The sequence below is a fragment of the Lates calcarifer genome, linkage group LG5, assembly GCF_001640805.2.
Source record: "Lates calcarifer isolate ASB-BC8 linkage group LG5, TLL_Latcal_v3, whole genome shotgun sequence".
NCBI classification, from domain to species: Eukaryota; Metazoa; Chordata; class Actinopteri; family Centropomidae; genus Lates; species Lates calcarifer.
The window spans coordinates 22,263,412-22,281,510 of NC_066837.1; the positions used below are offsets into that span (position 1 = coordinate 22,263,412).

The window sequence follows — 18,099 nt, forward strand, 5'->3', positions numbered from 1 at the left end:
GGTCGCAAAAAACACATCTGTAAAAGCACAGCTGCATTGTAACTTTAACACCCTGGGAGGAGGAGTCCACAGTTCATGGTGTGTGCGTGTTAATTTGAGGGTAGAGGCCCTGCCCTCATAGACAGAAGTAGATGACAGAAGAAAAAACCTGCCGCAGATGGAGCTTATCCCCTCTCTCCTCCTCTGCTCATGTGTTTCTCCACCCCCTTGCTTATATAAGGAACTTCTTTTTTTTTTTTTTACAGGCCTTGTTTTTTTGCCACAAAGACCCTTTTTTCTTGTTCCCTCTCTGCTTGTATTTTTTAACCTCTGTCCACTCTTTTAGATGTCGTTTTCACAGATGTGAGTAGTCAGCCAGTGTAGAAGTGTCTAACCAAAAAAAAAAAGAGAGAGAAAGCGAGAGAGAAAGAAAACAAGATGGAGAAATTGCTTTTGTCCAGGTGAATTTTTGGACATGGAACTTGTTTCCATTTGCTGCCATCTGTCTTGAGATCACTATCTGTCACACAGCGACCATTTTGTTTTCAGTTAACAACATTTGACAGAAAGAAAAATGGAAAGGGGGTTCAGGGGACTGGGGTGGTGGCGGTGCAGTCCATTAGTGGACTCATGGAGTGAAAATCCAATTTATCTGTCGTAATCACAGGGACGTATTAAGTATCTGACATTTCCTCTGCAAGATCCCATTGGGGTTCAATCAGGACCCATTTTAATGGTCTCTTTCCCCTGCAGTCATTGATTGTTAGTGGCAAACTGGCACATAATTCAACAACTTCAGTGTCACTTATTGAGAACCACATTAATTCAACTCTAGATGTTTTGTAAGAAGGTTTGTGTTGTTCCTTGTCTGACGTTACAATCACAAGGACAGGCATAGAGAACATTTTTCATCTTTTCATTATTTAACCTTGAATTACTTGTGTCTTCTCAGATCAATTCATGTGAATTTTTTTCTTACATTTGGTGATGTGTGTATGTGTGTCTTCCTGTGTAGGTATTTCTGTGTAGAATTTAGATTTTCCAGCTGTCACCAGCCACAAATCTAAACGGTTGCTGTGTTAATCTGTGTGTTACCTGCCTATTCCTGCCCCAGGGAGCGAGGTGTGTGGCTGGGCTTGAGTGATGTCAACTCTCCAGGCAAGCTGCACTGGGTGAACGGCTCAGAGGCACAGGAGGGGGAGGAGGGCTTCCCACCTCGTTCCTCAATCTCCCGCAGAAACGTGTGCGTGTCCCTCGATCAGCGCGGTCAGACCAGTTCACACCAATGCAATGCCAGACGTGCCTATGTCTGCCAGTACACGCCTCAAGGTATGCTCCATATGTTCACACAGACACACTGACACATGCACACAAAAGATATGAAGCAGTTTAAATACCTACCCTGTGTGCTTTTGTTGTTTGGGGCGAGGAGCTGAGAATTTCAAACTTCTTCACTATCAAATTCTGTATAAATTACATTATGGCAGAAACAAGCGTAGAAACAAAAAGCAAACAGCCTCCTTCATAACTGACCACAGGCACAAGGCTCAAGTACCATTTAGAATTGGAGCAAACTTGGCACTGACACAAATTGCTCCATGTCAATGAACTGAGTCACGTTGTCAGACTAGGTAGTTGTGGTGTGTTTTTGTTGGAGCTTGTTTTTAGTCTTTAGTCTTTTTTATTGTGTTATTTATTTTATTGATCTATGTTTTTATCTTGTTTGTTTTAAAACTCATTTGTAAAGCACTTTGGTCAACCTTGTTGTTTTTAAATGTGCCATAGAAATAAAATTGACATTGACAATTCTACATAGTAAATATAATCATTTTGTTCCCCAAAAGTCCACATATATAATTGTAAGCATGTCAGTTTGTCATCATATCTATCTGTATATAAAGCATTTGTCAAGGAATAAAAGACTACATTCATTAAAATTTTCACAGACTATAAAATTCTGAAAGCTGCAGAAAATGAGCAAACTTCATTAAGTCTTTAATACTATTTATATGTGACAGTGGGACATCCATACTTGTAAAAAGAACATTTGATTGCTGCAGCAAAATTGCTGCTATTTTAGATGTCCAAACACAAATTGCAAAGTGTTTACTACATCTTGTAAACACATCCAACATAATGTGAGTGAGCTGGTATTAAAAACAGTCTCTTTTTGACTGGCTTTGACTCCCAAGTGTTGCTTTGAATATACATATAATGTGCAAAATTGATCTTTTCAAACAGTGGTTTATATTTTAAATTGCTACAGATTTGCAAAGCCAGTGAATAGAAAGCCCTCTGATAAATAGACCATATTCTGCAGTTAACTTTAAACAACATATAATGTAACACTTCACTTGGTGCTGATGTAGCTCAAGTAGAAGTTCGACAGGGACTGACCGCATCTGCTCCACAGGAAGGGCCCTAATGAGGCTGAATTCCTCTAAAGATATGTACACAGTCGTCAGAGAAACCAGCACAGTTTAAAACTGCCTTCAAAAGTGAACAGAAATTCAGCGCCACAGCATGAAATTCAGTGTAGATGTGTGGCAGATTGTAGTTTCTCTTTATGTGAGTGTGTCTCTGTCTGCCTGATGTTCTAATTGTGGTTCTTTGGTCCAGACTATCTTTGATTCTGTCTCTGCGTTTGTGTAAGTCTGCAATGAGCAGATACATTTTGTGCCAAAGTGTTCTTCCCTTAGTTTTGTTTGGCCTGTTTCTTCAGAGGTTTGTTCTCTCTCTCTCTATCCCTCTCTCCGTCTGTGTTGACTGAAGTTGCTCCATCATTTCTTATAAATTGCCTTCGCTACCTCTCACCTCTTTTTAAATCCTCCAATCCTCCCCCCTCTTTTGTCACCTTGACTACATTCTGTTTCTGCCTCTACAGTGCGTGTTCCAGATGCAGGGATCTACATGGTGGGACTGGCTGTATTTACTTCCCATAATCTTTTGTACCGTGCCTCATCCGCTCCGCTCTCTGCTCCACAACCTCCCAGCAATGGAATAGAGGTGAGGAGGCCTCTCAGCTTGTTTATTTAAGCGTGGCACTGTTCTCCTCAAACCTTCTATTGTCAAACTTTCTGCCTGTTTTTCTCCCTTTTCCCCAATTTTTTTCTCACTCAGGTACTGTTGTTCCCAGCTCTGAGCTTTGTTCAGGCAGGTCGTCTGTCTTCCCTTGAGTTTGTCACTCAGGAACTCAGCTCACAAATCCACATCCGATTCCAGACCTACAGGCCTCACTGTCATTATCCTGGCATGCACCTGCTGCTACCCAGTGAGTCATACACAAAAGCACAGTAACACACATTCTCACACACATTGACACACACTTGGCAGGTAAAACCATCCACGCATTCCTGGTGAGTATCAGCAGGTGTTAAAAAACGTATAAGCCACCTGCACCCACACCTCCAGTTCGACAAACACATCCACACAGACACGCACTGACCAACCTTGTCTAAAGTTGTTAAGTAGGTGAACATGAAAGAAGTTTGAATGGAGATAGAAAGTGGGGCAAAACAGAAGAGAAGAAAAACAAGACCAATCAAGGTCACTTCCCTTCTGAGCTCCTTCCTGTCCTCATCCAGACACACAACACATTACTACATCACTGCATGGCACATTTTGGGATTGGTTGGGATGCTTTCTGTATTTTTTTGTGCATCTCCACTGAGAAATAGCTGCAGAGATATGCAACAGACGGAGGAGCAGAGAGTGAATACATGTGAAAGATGTGAGAAACAGGAATCCATAGGGATTAGGCATGGGAGCACGTTTTCTGTAAAACCTTTCTTTGGAGTTGGTGAATGCAGGAGCAAGAGACAGTGGAGACAATGACACCAGATTATTAATTCTATAGAAAGCAAGTTTGCCTTACCTCACTCGGAGATGGAGATGGATATCAGCCCAGCGCACTAATTATGTTCTCGCTACTAATACACAACAGAAACACAAATCTTTTACATTCACATTACACAAGTGCACACCTTTTTGGCATTGTTTTGGAGAGATTTGCTTGTTTGTCATCCCTTTGATCCAGTAATTAATTGCTTTTAACTGCAGTTTTGCACCATTATACTCATCAGATGTAAAGTTACAAGCACAGATTCAGACTTGTTTCTCCTTAAAGTATCATTCTGTGGTTTTTTTTTTTTTTTGTTTTTTTTTTTAACATGAAAATGATAAATCTGATTTTTATTCAAGATATAGCTGCTGGGGAAAGAATCAGGGATAAGAATATATGAATATATGAATAAACTATATCAGGTGGTGGAAAGTAAAATACTTTTATACTTTACTCCCACTACTTCTGCTAAATTGTGCTTTTTATTTAATAGGTATATTCACTTTGGCAAGCAAAACACATAATTAGTTTATAAAACAATTTTCTAGATTAAACCAGCCAAAACTATTCAAAATCGCTAACTCTACATTAAACAGTAAGGAGGTAGAGAAAATTAACTCCACTTCCACCAGATACAGCATTAAAATGCTGCTACACAGTGATGCCTCAGTAATAATCCAGTAAGGTTCACTCAGGGTCATTCTACTACATAATGAGAAACAGAAAGTGAAGCGAAGAAGAAAAGTTTAGATTTGGTCTGCTCTGTATTCATTTGAAACACGGTCTATCCATCCATACATTATCTATATCGCTATCCGTTATGGGTCACAGAGGGGCTGGAGCCTATCCCAGCTGACATTGGGCGAGAGGTGGGGTACACTCTGTATGGATCACCAGTGAAACATGGTCTAACTACAATTAAAAGAATGACTGATTAAAACAAAATTCATCTTGTGTCTCAGGTTGTGGAAGTTCAGCTTGCGCTCCAGTTGCTGTTTGTGTCCCAGATGAAACTACGAATATTGATCCACCCCCTTGCCCCAGACTACAGCAATGGTGTCCCTTCCAGCACCGGTGCCTGGCCCTCTCTAGTCCCTGCCAGCCTTCCTCCTGTCCTAACTGCACCCAGGGTCACCGCCTGCCCCCTGGGGCACTGAGGCCCCGTTACACCCTACAAAAGGAGGTGGTCTTCACTCTACCAGCAGGAGCAGCTGCACATGTAGTGGTGAGAGGATTTACTTTTGTTTCCAAACTTATTTAAACAAGGACAGGGTTTTTGGTGTTTTTGCTTTGGAAATACAGAAAGCCCAGAAGAAATAGCTGTTGACTGCCAGCTTTAGTTTGAGGGTGTTTATAGCCAGATAGGATAAACAGTTAAGGGTTTGCAGCTGTTGTGCAAGGCTGGCTGTTTCAGTGCTACAAAAGAAGCTGAATAAGTTTTGATTCAGTAAAGAAGTCGATTCATTTTTGCAGACAGAGTTGGTAATGTGCAATCTCACATTCATCTACCCGACTTTGGTCTGTAGTTGCCTATGACTTACACTCTCCCGATCCCTGTCTCTCCCAGGTACAAGAACAACTGGAGGAGGAGGACTTCGTGGTTTCCCGTGGGGATGTCATTGCCCTGCAGCATGATGCTGGCCCCGCCTCCCTGCTCCGCTGCCAGTCTTCTCCACACTCGAACGTGGCGACAACCTGTTTTAGCCCTCAACCAGTCGGAGTGGTTCTGGATCAACGGCACCAGACAGTCACCAGATAGCATGGGCAACCCTAACACTAATCTTTTGCCTGACCCGGCGCTTGACGTGGAGGTGCTGGTGGAGGATGGTGAGGGAGGGTGGCTGGAGGAAGTAGTCTGTCCCATCAGAGTACTCTCTGTGGGACACAGCGAGACCCAGCTGCAGGGAGCACAGCTGTCTGCTGGTTTACCCGAGCCTGGACTATACAGCATGCTGGTAAGACATCAAAGCAGTATGTCATATCCCAGCATGCATCTGGCAGATATCAGCATGCATGAAGAGGCCACATAAGAATGTAAAACATGCTGGCTATGTTAAATCTTTCTATAAAGATTAATATGATTTAGAGGTAAATTTTTCCTTTATTTTTTCATGTACTTTCAGTGTCTTCTCATGCTAATCAATAGACACCCATTAAGTGTCTGCATCAAATTTTGTCCTATATTTGTACTTCTGTAATATTTGACAAATAATTGTGACAAATAATTTGATACATTTCAGCTGACTTCTGCTGAGCCATCATACCCAGCCTCAGCATCATGCCCATTGCGGGTGGTGCCCCCTCTGGGCTTGACAATCCTCTACCCACTTCCCCGGAATGGCACCCTCTACCTGCAGCCCAACGACACCCGCCTGCTGCTCAGTGTCCAGTCTCGCTACGAAACAAAGGCATCTCGGCGGGGCAGTAATCGCAGCGTGACCTTCCAGGCAGAATGTCCATCAGAGTTTCCATCCAGCCCAGCTCTTTGTCATTCTGGGCCGAGTTCAGGGTCTGGGGTCGCCGAGCCCAGTCTGTATGCAGTGCTCGATCTGAACCTGGGAGTGGAGGAGCTGGGGAGTCCAGTGCAGGTGGAGCTGGAGGCACACAATAACGTGACGGAGGCCAGTCTGATTATGGTTGTCCACCTGGAAGAGCCTCTCAGAGGACTGGTGGTGCAGCCACACCCAGCACACAGGGTGCTGATGGAGTCAGTTGTGGTGAGTATGTGTATTTGTGTGTGTGTTTGCTCATAAGTATATTTAATTGGTGTTGTATCAAGAGTTCTTATTTAAGACAGGGTTCCAGCAGATCCTCAAAGTCTTAAGTCTTAAAAGGCATTAAATTCATTAATCTGAAAATAAGGCTTAAAAAGTCTCAAATCAGTATCACAAAGTCTTAAAAATTCATGGGAGGTTGGATTATATTTATTTGTTTATTTTTTGACATTGCAGTTTTTAAATCTCAAAGTAAAATGTAACATATTAAAAATAAGATAAAATAAACAGTTTACCAAATGCCTCATCTCACATTATCCTGAATGAGAGCAGCAGCAATACGTCAGCTGCGTCTAGTCTGCCACAACAAAAGAAGAAGGCCTACACATATCTTTCTGGCGAAGCGAGTTCAACCCTGGATATCTTTTTGTTCTCTGGCTTCACTAAACTTAACAATCACAGTCTGGCTAATCGGTCAGACGACACTGGTAATCAACTTGTTAAGTCAACCCAGGATTTCCTGAGCGTGTTCATGTGTAAGAAGCGGAGTCTTTAATTTCAAGTAACGTTGTCAGAACTAAAAACATGACTACAGTACTTACTATGATCAGAGGAGACACGCTGATACCTGCAGGTTAATTTAGTTCTAGCGATGTCCTAAAATGACATTTAACAAGGCGAAATGTTAACAATAATCACATGACAAGAATAGAAACTCTAGAAATAAATTCCAGTTACCAAAGTCAGGTTGAAGATTTATTGTAAATAATACAAAAATGTTTTTTACTTACTGAGTGAGCGTTTTTGCTCTTTTGTCTGATGGTGATTTATTCTGAGTTACTCCGAATATGTGATGCAGATAAAAAAGTTACAGACATGTCAGACTGTTTCTGCTGCCAAAACGAGGAGAGAGAGGAGAGAGTTAATGTCTGAGGTCAATATGACTGATATGTTCATTATAATCGTGGGAAATATTCAACAGTGCATGGACAAAATCATCTTTGTTCAGTTCAAGTGAAGATATAACAGTAAGTATGTGATTATTTAGCGTCATAAGCTCTTTGTGAGAGGCTCTGTTGTGGATATATGTTAAGACCAGAACAGCAAAATGACTGAAAACGAGTTAAACCTGAAATTACATTGTTAACTGCAAGTCCTGCTTGGTAGTACAGGCTTCAGGCCTCAGGTCCCCTGTCTGCAAACTTTAGCTAACTGGGCTGTGTGTCCTCAACAAGTGCTGATTTGATGGCACAGCTCATCACAAAATCAAACACTCTGAGAAAATGATACAAAGAAAAGCTCTGTGAATTACAGGAATTTTAGGCAAAGTTGAAGACAAAAGCCAAAGAACTCAGATCTATGCTGTAGGTGTGAGAGAGAGGATGTTGTTGTTGTTGGAGGGTTAACTGGTGCAAGGGACAAGATCCAGATATTGTTTGTAATGTCCAAGAACTGGGTGGTATCTGTAGCTACAAACTGCCTGTTGTTTAAGTAGAGTCAATGTGACAGTATTTGATTTTGTTATTTCATTCATTCATCTATTATCTATGCCACTTATCCATAAGGGTCATGGGGGGGCGGGGGGGCTGAAGCCAGTCCAAGCTGACATCAGGCGAGAGTTGGTGCACACCCTGGACAGATCGCCAGTTTTGTTATTTGTTTTTATTTAATTCATTCAGTTCATAGATTAAAACAGACAGAGGTCCACACACTGCAGTTGCCACAAACAAAGTTCACTCTTACATCCACTGGCAAAGTGATGCCCTAAGCTCCATGCTCCTCCTCACGCTAGCTGGTGGATGTCCCAGCCATTTTGTTCAGCCATTTATATTTCAAAAAACATATATGGACAAATTTGTCTTTAAACCTGAGCAACGGATGTTATTGCACCCTTTATTTTTCCAATTTTTTGTATTGGCCTTAATTGGCCTTCTGAGTGCCATTAAAAAGTCTTAAATCTAATTTGTCTAAAGCTGTATGAACCGTGTAATATTGATATGTTGTTTTTGTCATGTTTTCATTTGTATGTACATATGTTTGTGTTTGTTTTAGAGCTACACAGCATCAGTGCTTGAAGGCACCAGTCCTACATTTAAATGGACAGTGGATGACAAGCCGTACTTTACCTATTACAACACTGTCCTCAATGTCATCTACCAGCATGCTGCTGTCTACAAGCTCACAGTGAGTCACGTTCAGATTCAGCATGAGTCCAATTGCTGTCGTACTGCCAAACTGTGTTCTCTGTTTCATGCATACCTGCAGATATATTAATTGTTTTGATTAAATTTATATGTGACAGGTTGGTTTTTGATGCCCAGTTTTTTAATGGGGTGTCCACAACCATTGACAAAATGTATGCATATTAAACTATTTCAGCCTTTTGTTTTGTGCGTAATGTCTGGACAGTAAGGTTTAACTTGAAGGTTAGTTATCATACAGTTTCACAAACAACAATCAACATGTGAAACCTGTTGTCATGTGAAAACATGGAGTTTAGCCATTTTCTTAAAAGATTTTAAAAAGACTTTTAAAAAAACTTAAAAGATGTTTTCAAGCAGCTTATTTTGTCTGACCTAAGTTAGTGACACAAGATGTAAACTTCTTACCCACTGTCTTCAGCCGTCTTGCTGATAGTGTGTCATCTCTTTCAGGTGACCGCCATGAACCACGTCAGCACCCTCACAGAGCATTTCAACGTGACGGTGGACCGCCTGCAGCCCATGGCCAACCTCACAGTGAATGGTGTGCCAGATGTGGTACCTCAGGGCTCCACTCAGACTCTCACCACTTCTGTGCTCGTGGACATGTCTGTGGCTGCCACCTTCCGGTACAAACAGAGGGGGATAGATGGAGAGAATTAAAGATAGACATCTTCAAGGGTTATTTTTAAAACAAAAGTTGTAATAAAAAGCAGCCTCTTTTTTTCTTCGTCTTCTCTTTTTTTGATTTTTAAGAAAACAAAGTGCATCTGTTTGTGTTTGGCTGCTCGCTTCTTCTCCTCTGTCTGTCTGTCTCTCTTTCTCTTTGCTCTTTTCTCTGTTTTTGTCTTCCTGTGCGCCATAATAGCACAGCAGCAGTCATACCATGCAGAGCCTTGGATTTATAACCATGTGGTTAGAGCAGATTGCTGACAAGAATTTTCCCCTCTGCTCGGCTGTTTCCCCTGTACTATTTTTTTTTCTTTTTCTTCCACTCTTTCTCTTTTGCTCTTTTCCCTCCTTCCCTCTTTCACATTCCCACCCTCCCAACTGTGGTGCACTCTTTCACTTAGTTTCCCTCCACTCTCACCATTCTTGGTCCAGAGAGGCTTTCTGAGTTTTGAGTTTCCACTTCTCCCTATCCAAACCCTCTACTGCCTCGTCAGAGAAGATTCCCACTTTCCAGCTAGTGACTGTGAGTGTGTGTGAATGTGTGTGTGTGTGTGTGTGTGTGTGTGTGTGTGTGTGTGTGTGTGTGTGTGTGCGTGTGTGTGGGTGGGTAGAAATGTTCATCAGTGCATGTATTCATCTAAGCTCCATGTATTTTTCTGAAGCTCATCTTTTAATGGTTTAACATTGTTTTTGTTATACTGCAGATGGTCTTTTGGTGATGGGGGATATAAGGAGTTTGAATTCAAGCCTCCCTATGACCATACCCTCCTCTGCCCAGACTCTCCCAATCAGGTCCTCCTAAGCAACAATGTGACTTACATCTATTCTCAGCCAGGTAATGCCTCACCCATCTCATTATCAGCAGTATATAGTCATGAGTAAAGGAGCAGCAGCCAGTTTAGTTTGACTTTGTGTTAAATTTATGCAAGGTTAAAATGTTTTAAGACTACGGGTAGATAATGGCATATCACTAATTTAACCTCCTTCTCCTTGCTCTCCCTTTTTTCCCTCTCTCCATACAGGAATATACACTGCACTGGTGTCAGTGTCCAATCGTTATGACAACAACAGTCAGAGCATCAACATGAGCGTCTACAGCATCCTCACTCATGTCGATATACAGACAGAGCCACGACTCCTCCTCGCTGGCAAATCAGCTGACTTTGAGGCTCACCCTCTGCCCTCAGCTTATGGAATTCACTATGACTGGCACTTTGGAGATGGTTCAGCCCCGCTGCAAGGTCGCCGGGTGCCGCACACCTATGCACAGAGTGGTGTATTTAATGTCTGTGTATCAGTAAACAACACCATCAGTTCTAAAGAGGCTTGTGCTGACATGTTTGTGTATGAGGAGATTGAGGATCTAACAGCTCAAAGCTCCTCTCCAACAGAGCTTCACAGTCCTACAAAAGTGTGGGCACACCTTGCTTCAGGTAATAACATCACATGGACATTCTCCATGGGCGATGGGAAGATCTACACTACATCTGAACCTCACGTGTCACACAGCTACAACAAAGATGGCAACTACACAGTGAATGTGACCGCCTCGAACGCTGTGAGCTTTGGTTGGACAATCTTACCAGTCCAGGTGTTTGTCTTCCAAGTAATAAGAATGGAGCCATCTGGGTGTGTCCAAGAGCAAACCCCTGTCAACTTTCAAGCCTGGGTTTCCGGTAATGAATCAGCTCATCTTTATGAATGGTGCTTTGGGGACGGAAGCCCCAATGAAACACACCACGGCAACCCCAGAGTTTCACACACCTACTTGACAAGTGGGAACTACCGTCTATCACTGCTTCTTTCCAGCGGGGTCAACAGAGCAACCAAGGCCAACTTCTTCAACTGGGTGTGTGTGCAGCCAGCTTTGACCAACATCAGCCTTATCCTTGAGAAATCACACTATGCTGTCGGAGAGGAGATCTGGTTCCAGGTCAAAGCTGAGCCAGAGTTTAACTACAGTTATCAGTGGGACTTTGGGAGAGAAGAAGACCACGTGCTCATTCGTGGTTCTGGGAACATTGTGCGGTATAAAAACCCAGGTCATTACATGGTGACAGTTACTGTCTTCAATAACATCTCCACCAGTAATGCCAGTGTTGTGATTGAGGTTCTGATGCCTGTAGGACCAATTGTTATTCAACATAACGGCACTAAGTACAATAACCTTACACTTAAAGCACCATATGCTTTCATGACTTCTTCCTTGGCCTCCAATGTCACGTACACCTGGAACTTTGGAGATGGCAATGTGCTTACAGGCCAGAATACCCACCACACCTACAACATCTCAGGAAGCTACAATATCACACTGATAGCTGCTAACACAGTTAGCAGGAATCACACTACTATACCTGTTGCTGTGCTCGCACCAATCCGTGGGTTGACCGTCAATGCCAGCTTGATAAATGTCCCCCTCAATGCCTCGGTTTATTTTGAGGCCCAAATGGAGGAAGGAGATGGTGTTCGGTTCTCTTGGATCTTGTGTGATCGCTGCACCTCAATACCAGGGATCCACACCATGTTCTACACCTTCCGCTCTGTTGGCACTTTCAACATCATTGTAACAGCAGAGAATGACGTAGGAACGGCACAAGCAAGCATCTTCCTGTTTGTCCAACGTGAGTTGGAGGGACTACAGATTTTAGCAGGGGGGGAGATCGAAGGAGGTGGAGGCACAGGACAAGACGGATGCTGCTTTGCTACAAACAGCATTGTCCACCTTCAAGCAGGATTAAAGGAAGGAACCAATATGACTTTTACTTGGAACCTCATCAGAGAGCTGCACCCAGCCAGCTCAAGCTTTAATATAAGCGGGAAGAGTGTGGAGGTGAATTTCTCTACACCAGGTCCATGTGAGATTTTTCTCCGAGCAGCCAACCTCCTGGGTCAGCTGTCTGTCAACAGAACCATCCACTTCCTGGAACCAGCCAAAGGGGTGTACCTGCAGATCAGCAAAAACCCAGTTGCAGTCAATGACCCAACTAACCTGACAGTTGTGACTATGGAAGGCTCGGACCTGCAGTACCGCTGGTCTGTGAATGGAGATACTCTGCAGTGGGACAAGCCCTGGAAGACCCACAGCTTTAGCAGTCCTGGCCAAAAACAAGTTAGTGTGGAGGTCTTCAATAAAGTTAGCTCAAAGGTTGTGTCAAAGATTGTCAGTGTCCAGGAAATCATTTCTGGACTAAGGTTCACTGCTACCAATGTGACGGAGCAGAGTTATGTAGCAACAAATGTCAGTGTCTCGCTCCAGGGTGAGGTACTGACAGGAACCAATGTGACATGGATGTGGCTATTAGATGGAAAAACAGACAGAGGAAGGAAGACTTCTCTGATTTTCCATGAGCCAAAGACAGCCAACGTTACTCTGAATGCTACCAATGATATCAGTGGGAAAGTGGTTTTCAGGGAGTTCTTTGTTCAGGACAAGATTCAGGGGTTGGACTTGAAAGCAAGTACAAACCTTGCAGGAGTCGGCGAGAAGGTGGAGTTCACCATTTCCATGGCAGCGGGCACAGACGTGCGTCTGATCCTCAGCATCAGTGGAGATGCCACTGTTATCCCTCAACCCAACCAAACCTACGTCCACATATTCAGTAGGGTGGATACCTACATGGTGAATCTCACTGCTCACAATCAGGTAAAGTCAAATGAGATCGATAGCATAATATAATATAATGTAATGTAATATAAATGCTTTGGATGGTCACTTTTCACTAAAAAGGTAAAAGATACATTTTTAACATTAAAAACAGTTATTGGTCACAAGACTGTCACATAGAATTAACTCCTCAGTATCACACATTTGTGCTTTTAAAAGGATAACATGTACAGCTTGTGGTGGCATTTACAAATGAATAAATTATTCTCTATTTTTGCGAGTCTGCACATACTTTCATACATAATGTTTTGTTATCACTGCCTGACATATGGGCACATTTACACATTTATGCTGACAATACAATGACGCTACTCATTCAGTAGCAACCTCAGGTTATCAAAGGCTTTATTCAGACTGCAGGCATATCACATTTGACTGTTGACACTGTTATTTGCAGATTTGCATATTTGAGATTGGATTTGTTTCTAGATATAAACAATCTATCTGCATGGGTTGCTGTAGCAACAACGTAGGCGTCAGTAACTACGTAGCTAAAAAAGTAGTGGCTTAATAAATAGTAGTAGTATTAATAAATGTGTGTGTGCCAAAGACATATGATTGAGTACCCACGTTGTTGACGTTTGTTGTCATCCTTCACTGTTTACCTTTAGCACAGTTTCACTTAAATCAGTGCCACCACCCAAAACCACACCCACCCAACCACAGACATGACTTGAAGACACAGAGAACAAAGGAATGAAAGAAACACATGCATTTTCTGCAAAAATATACTGTGTCAGAATAATTTTGAAAGTTAAATCATATGAAAATGCTACACATAGTGGTTTTCACGCAGAAATTAGGAATACTGATGTTGACAATATGAAGATTATTTTGTCATGCTAATACAGGGGACTTCTGTTTATGTGCTGCCATGTGACAATCCAGGTGAGTTCTAAGAGGCGGCACCTCCAGGTTGAAGTGATGGAGCCAGTGCGTGGACTTTCCATCCTTGGTAGCAGTGCGGCAATTCCTGTCGGTGTGAAGAGATTGTTTTCCGCCAGCATCCAGATGGGCAAACCTGTTAGTTTCCTGTGGACTTTTGATCTGCACCACCTCCACAAGATATCACATATTGGCAAAGAGGTCAGCTCACTTAAATATTAAAACCTTTGTAATTATGACTTATATATTACAAAACAGCAATTAATCTGCACAAGCCGTGATGTATCTTAATGAATCACCCAACCCTAGGTGTCCTACACACCAGAGGAGCCAGGTGTATTGACCATCTACCTGAAGGCCTTCAATGCCCTGCTTGGTCAGAACATCACCAAACACATCCTAGTGCAGAACCTGCTGACAGCAGCTGTCCTGTATGCAGCACCTCAGGACACTTTCATCAATAAGACAATTACCCTGAGGGCCTCCATCACACCCAGGTCTAATCCTGTGGAGTGTTTGTGGGACTTTGCTGATGGTTCTACCCCAGTTCACACCAATACCACAACTGTGGGTTATAAGTACAGATACCCAGGGCACTACCTGGTTCAGGTATGTTCCTTTGAATCTCATTATTCCATCCATCCATTGATCCTTGAAACATGTGATAAATCAATTTGGCAGATGCTTTATGCGAAAGCTTCCCAGTGCAGTGATTTCACCATGTGTTTTCCCCTGCTAGGTGAACTGCAGTAACCTGGTGAGCTGGGTGTTGGCCCAGGTGGAGGTAAACATCAGTGTATTAGAGTGTGAGGAGCCAGAAGTGCAGGTGGTCCAAGCCCCCCGCCTGGCCATCTGGCGCTCCCAGCCCACTTTGGTGGAGGCCAGTGTGGACCTGAAAGGCTGTGTACGCTACGGAGCTCAGTACCTCTGGCAGATACTCTCAACACCCTCCTGTGATAATGACAAAGATGACCGGATTCCCTCTGGAGTGGTGACTCAGCCCTCTCGGTCACTTTCGGTGGAGGTGGATGTGCGCCGGTTGCAGCTGTCATTGCCTAAGATGGCGCTGGCAACAGGGAACTACAGCTTGGTGTTTTCTCTGTCTTATGAAGGCGTGCCGCTAAGGAAGGCTGCCTGTCTGCAGCTGAGTGTCATGGCTGCCAGGTCAGTAGAGAAACACAACATTTTCCCTGTAGAGCTTGACATTATATACTTTCATCCCTTTATTATGGTTTCTAAGCGATTAATAATTCTGCTAGTGAAGCACAGTTTGATGCAGTATGAAATTAAAGCCATAATCCACCAATAATGTTTATTAAACTTGGCATTGCAGTCACTTTGAATTCATGACAGTTACAATGGATTCTATTGGTGGTCTAGCCATAAAAAAAGTATTAAAACTTCTCAAAACTCTTCCACATAATCCACTTCTCTGGAGTTGATGATTACCTCCTGCATACTGTTGAAGTTGTAGTAGAACAATAAGCTGATGGGTTTAACACGTTCAGTTAGAAATGTATTTTTTAAATGTTAATTTGAACCCTTTTTCCTTGTCAGGTTGATGCCCATCATAGAAGGAGGCACCTACAGGGTGTGGTCGAGGACACAGGACCTGCAGCTCAGTGCAGAGCAGTCCTATGACCCCAACATGGACCCAGACAGTCAGTCACTACTCCACTACCACTGGGAGTGTCAAAGTACCTCAAAGGTAAGTGCAGGCATGAAACAAAAGCTCCTCTCACTCATTATAACTAAAAAATAGCTGGAGACGCTCGCAAACTACTGTACACTACACTATACATTAATATGTACTCAAGTCCTCAACAGGAGTGTGGTTAGAGGTTTGTGATCAGTGTGTAAATTGTGAAAGTTGTGATATTATTAAGCTCTCGTCACCAAAGTGTGTCAGTAGTCATAATTGCCTTGTCACTAAACCCTATATTATCTGTACTATTTTCATTTGAATATTTTTACTTATATTGGAGTCATTTACATTGATTTATTTCTATTTTTGGATCTGTCTCTCTTTCTATTAATCTATTTGTTTGTCATTCTGTTCTATGTTAATGTAGTAACACAAAGTAAAAACAGGGAACACAAAAAGGACTAGCAGTTACTCACCCTGGCATACACTGCAAACTTACACTGAGTGCATATATATAACTAACTAAACAGCTATAGTATGTGGCAGGTGTTTTACATAAATAATTCCTTCATCACAAGGTCCATAAGTTCCTAAAAGAATAAGGAGTAGTGAATGAACAAGTCTACAAGTACAGAAGAACTCAGTAGAGTACAACAGAGTTCTCTTGTGTTCTGCTTTTGCTCCTGTGGTCAGACAGAATTTTCTCTCTCTGTCTCTCACTGTTTTCTCAGTATTTGGCCTGACTCTAATAGAAATAAAAGAGTGTTGAATTGTCAAACCAAACTCCACTTTCAGACTTTTTAATGGTGAATTCATAAGACAGAGCTTGGAGGACAGACTTGATTCTGAAAAGGAGAGTGTGGAAAAATTACGTAATGGTCATCTGGTCCTGAGTACTGTAACTGCCTTCAGAGATGCTTGGCAGCATTGTTGTGAAGAGGAGGACTCAGTTTGTGACTGTGCCTCTTTAACATGGTGTGTGTGTGTGTGTGTGTGTGTGTGTGTGTGTGTGTGTGTGTGTGTGTGTGTGTGTGTGTGTGTGTGTGTGTATTCTGTGTTCTTACATCCTGGTGAGGACTTAAACCTGATTACACATCAACCCATGGGGACATTGAGGTAGAGGCTGCTTTTTGAGGGTTAAGTTTTGGCGTAAGGGTTTGGGTTACAGTCAGGTTAAGGTGAGGGTAAGATAAGGATTAGGCATTTAGTTGTGATGGTTAAGGTTAGAGTAAGGGGTTAGAGAATGTATTATGTCCTCGCAGGGATGGTGGAACAAACGTGTGTGTGTGTGTGTGTGTGCAAATTAATTTAGTGTTTTTCACACTCATTGCTTCCTTGGCTTGTTGGGAGCACATTCTGCCTGCATAGCAAAAGACCACAATATAAAATGCAATGGGATGGGTGTGTCCAGCAAGACGTGTTGGTGTATGTGTGTGTGTGTGTGTGTGTGCATACTGTACATGTAAGCGGACAGGCATTTAAAGGGTTATGTAACTGTTTAGAGATAAACTCAGCATTCCACAGCTAGCGCTTTGCTCCCCACCCTGACAATTACACACTTGCACATAAACAACATGCACACATGACACACACACACAGAGCTGTGTGAAGATGCTGATAAAGTGACAGAGGGGCACTGAGTTTGACCAGAAAGAGTCAAAATGTATTGCATTCTGGGAGAAGGACTCACAGCTGAAGAGATGGAGAAAACAGACAGACAACAACACAGCTGATCAGATGTCCTACATTTTCTGACCTTGAAAACAAATACAAGTGTGAACACAACAGAGTTGGTTTAAAAGGAAAAATATTTATGGTTACAAAAGGTCTGTTCTTTCTTTTCTCTGAGAGCTGTGTAATGCCAACAAAATGAAATACTACATGTGATAGTTTTTAGTGTAGGATTATGCATCTTCATAAGATCTTTACAAAGAATCTTTCGATAATCTAAATCAGTGAGATGTTATGGTTAACAAATGAGATGTGTGTTAATTTACTGGAAGCTTTAGACACTTTAGGGCCCTTAGAGGCCCATAGGGCCGTAGTAATAAATGTAGAAGAATGAAACACAGAAAATGACTTACGTTATTTTTATTGGACATGAATAGAAATTCTCATAGAAAATCTCATCTGAAAATTCAGATGTAGTTTGATTAACAAGATAAGTGTGCAGGACAAAGTTACACATGTTTAGTCTAAGTTATCACCTCTTTGAAGTTGGCACTCCATATGATATTAATAAAACCATTTTGATTTGTTTGTGCATGTTTGTGCAGGCAATATAAAAATTTGTCCCCACTCTGAGAAATTTAATACTGTTTTTTTAAGCATAGGTCTTAGCACACCATTATAGTGACTCATTCATTTGCAAACCGTTTGTGCAAGCAAAACAGACATGTTACTTCACAAGGTAGGAGCATTACACATTGGATAATAAATAATCATAATTTGAAAAGTAATTATGTTGTCTTACTTGAAAAGATATGCACAAACAATGT

The 18,099-nt window shown here is 42.2% G+C and overlaps 1 protein-coding gene across 1 annotated transcript in view; it reads left to right on the plus strand.

The window, feature by feature from the left end:
- The window catches only part of pkd1a (polycystic kidney disease 1a), a 66,408-nt gene that overhangs the window by 22,660 nt on the left and 25,649 nt on the right, over positions 1–18,099 (plus strand). The window contains 15 exon segments of the mRNA XM_018664648.2: positions 1,094–1,308; positions 2,864–2,985; positions 3,100–3,250; positions 4,783–5,045; positions 5,388–5,501; positions 5,503–5,775; positions 6,061–6,537; positions 8,587–8,718; positions 9,189–9,364; positions 10,112–10,242; positions 10,430–13,050; positions 13,960–14,157; positions 14,266–14,565; positions 14,696–15,120; positions 15,514–15,664. Coding sequence (XP_018520164.2) covers positions 1,094–1,308; positions 2,864–2,985; positions 3,100–3,250; positions 4,783–5,045; positions 5,388–5,501; positions 5,503–5,775; positions 6,061–6,537; positions 8,587–8,718; positions 9,189–9,364; positions 10,112–10,242; positions 10,430–13,050; positions 13,960–14,157; positions 14,266–14,565; positions 14,696–15,120; positions 15,514–15,664 — 5,749 coding nt within the window.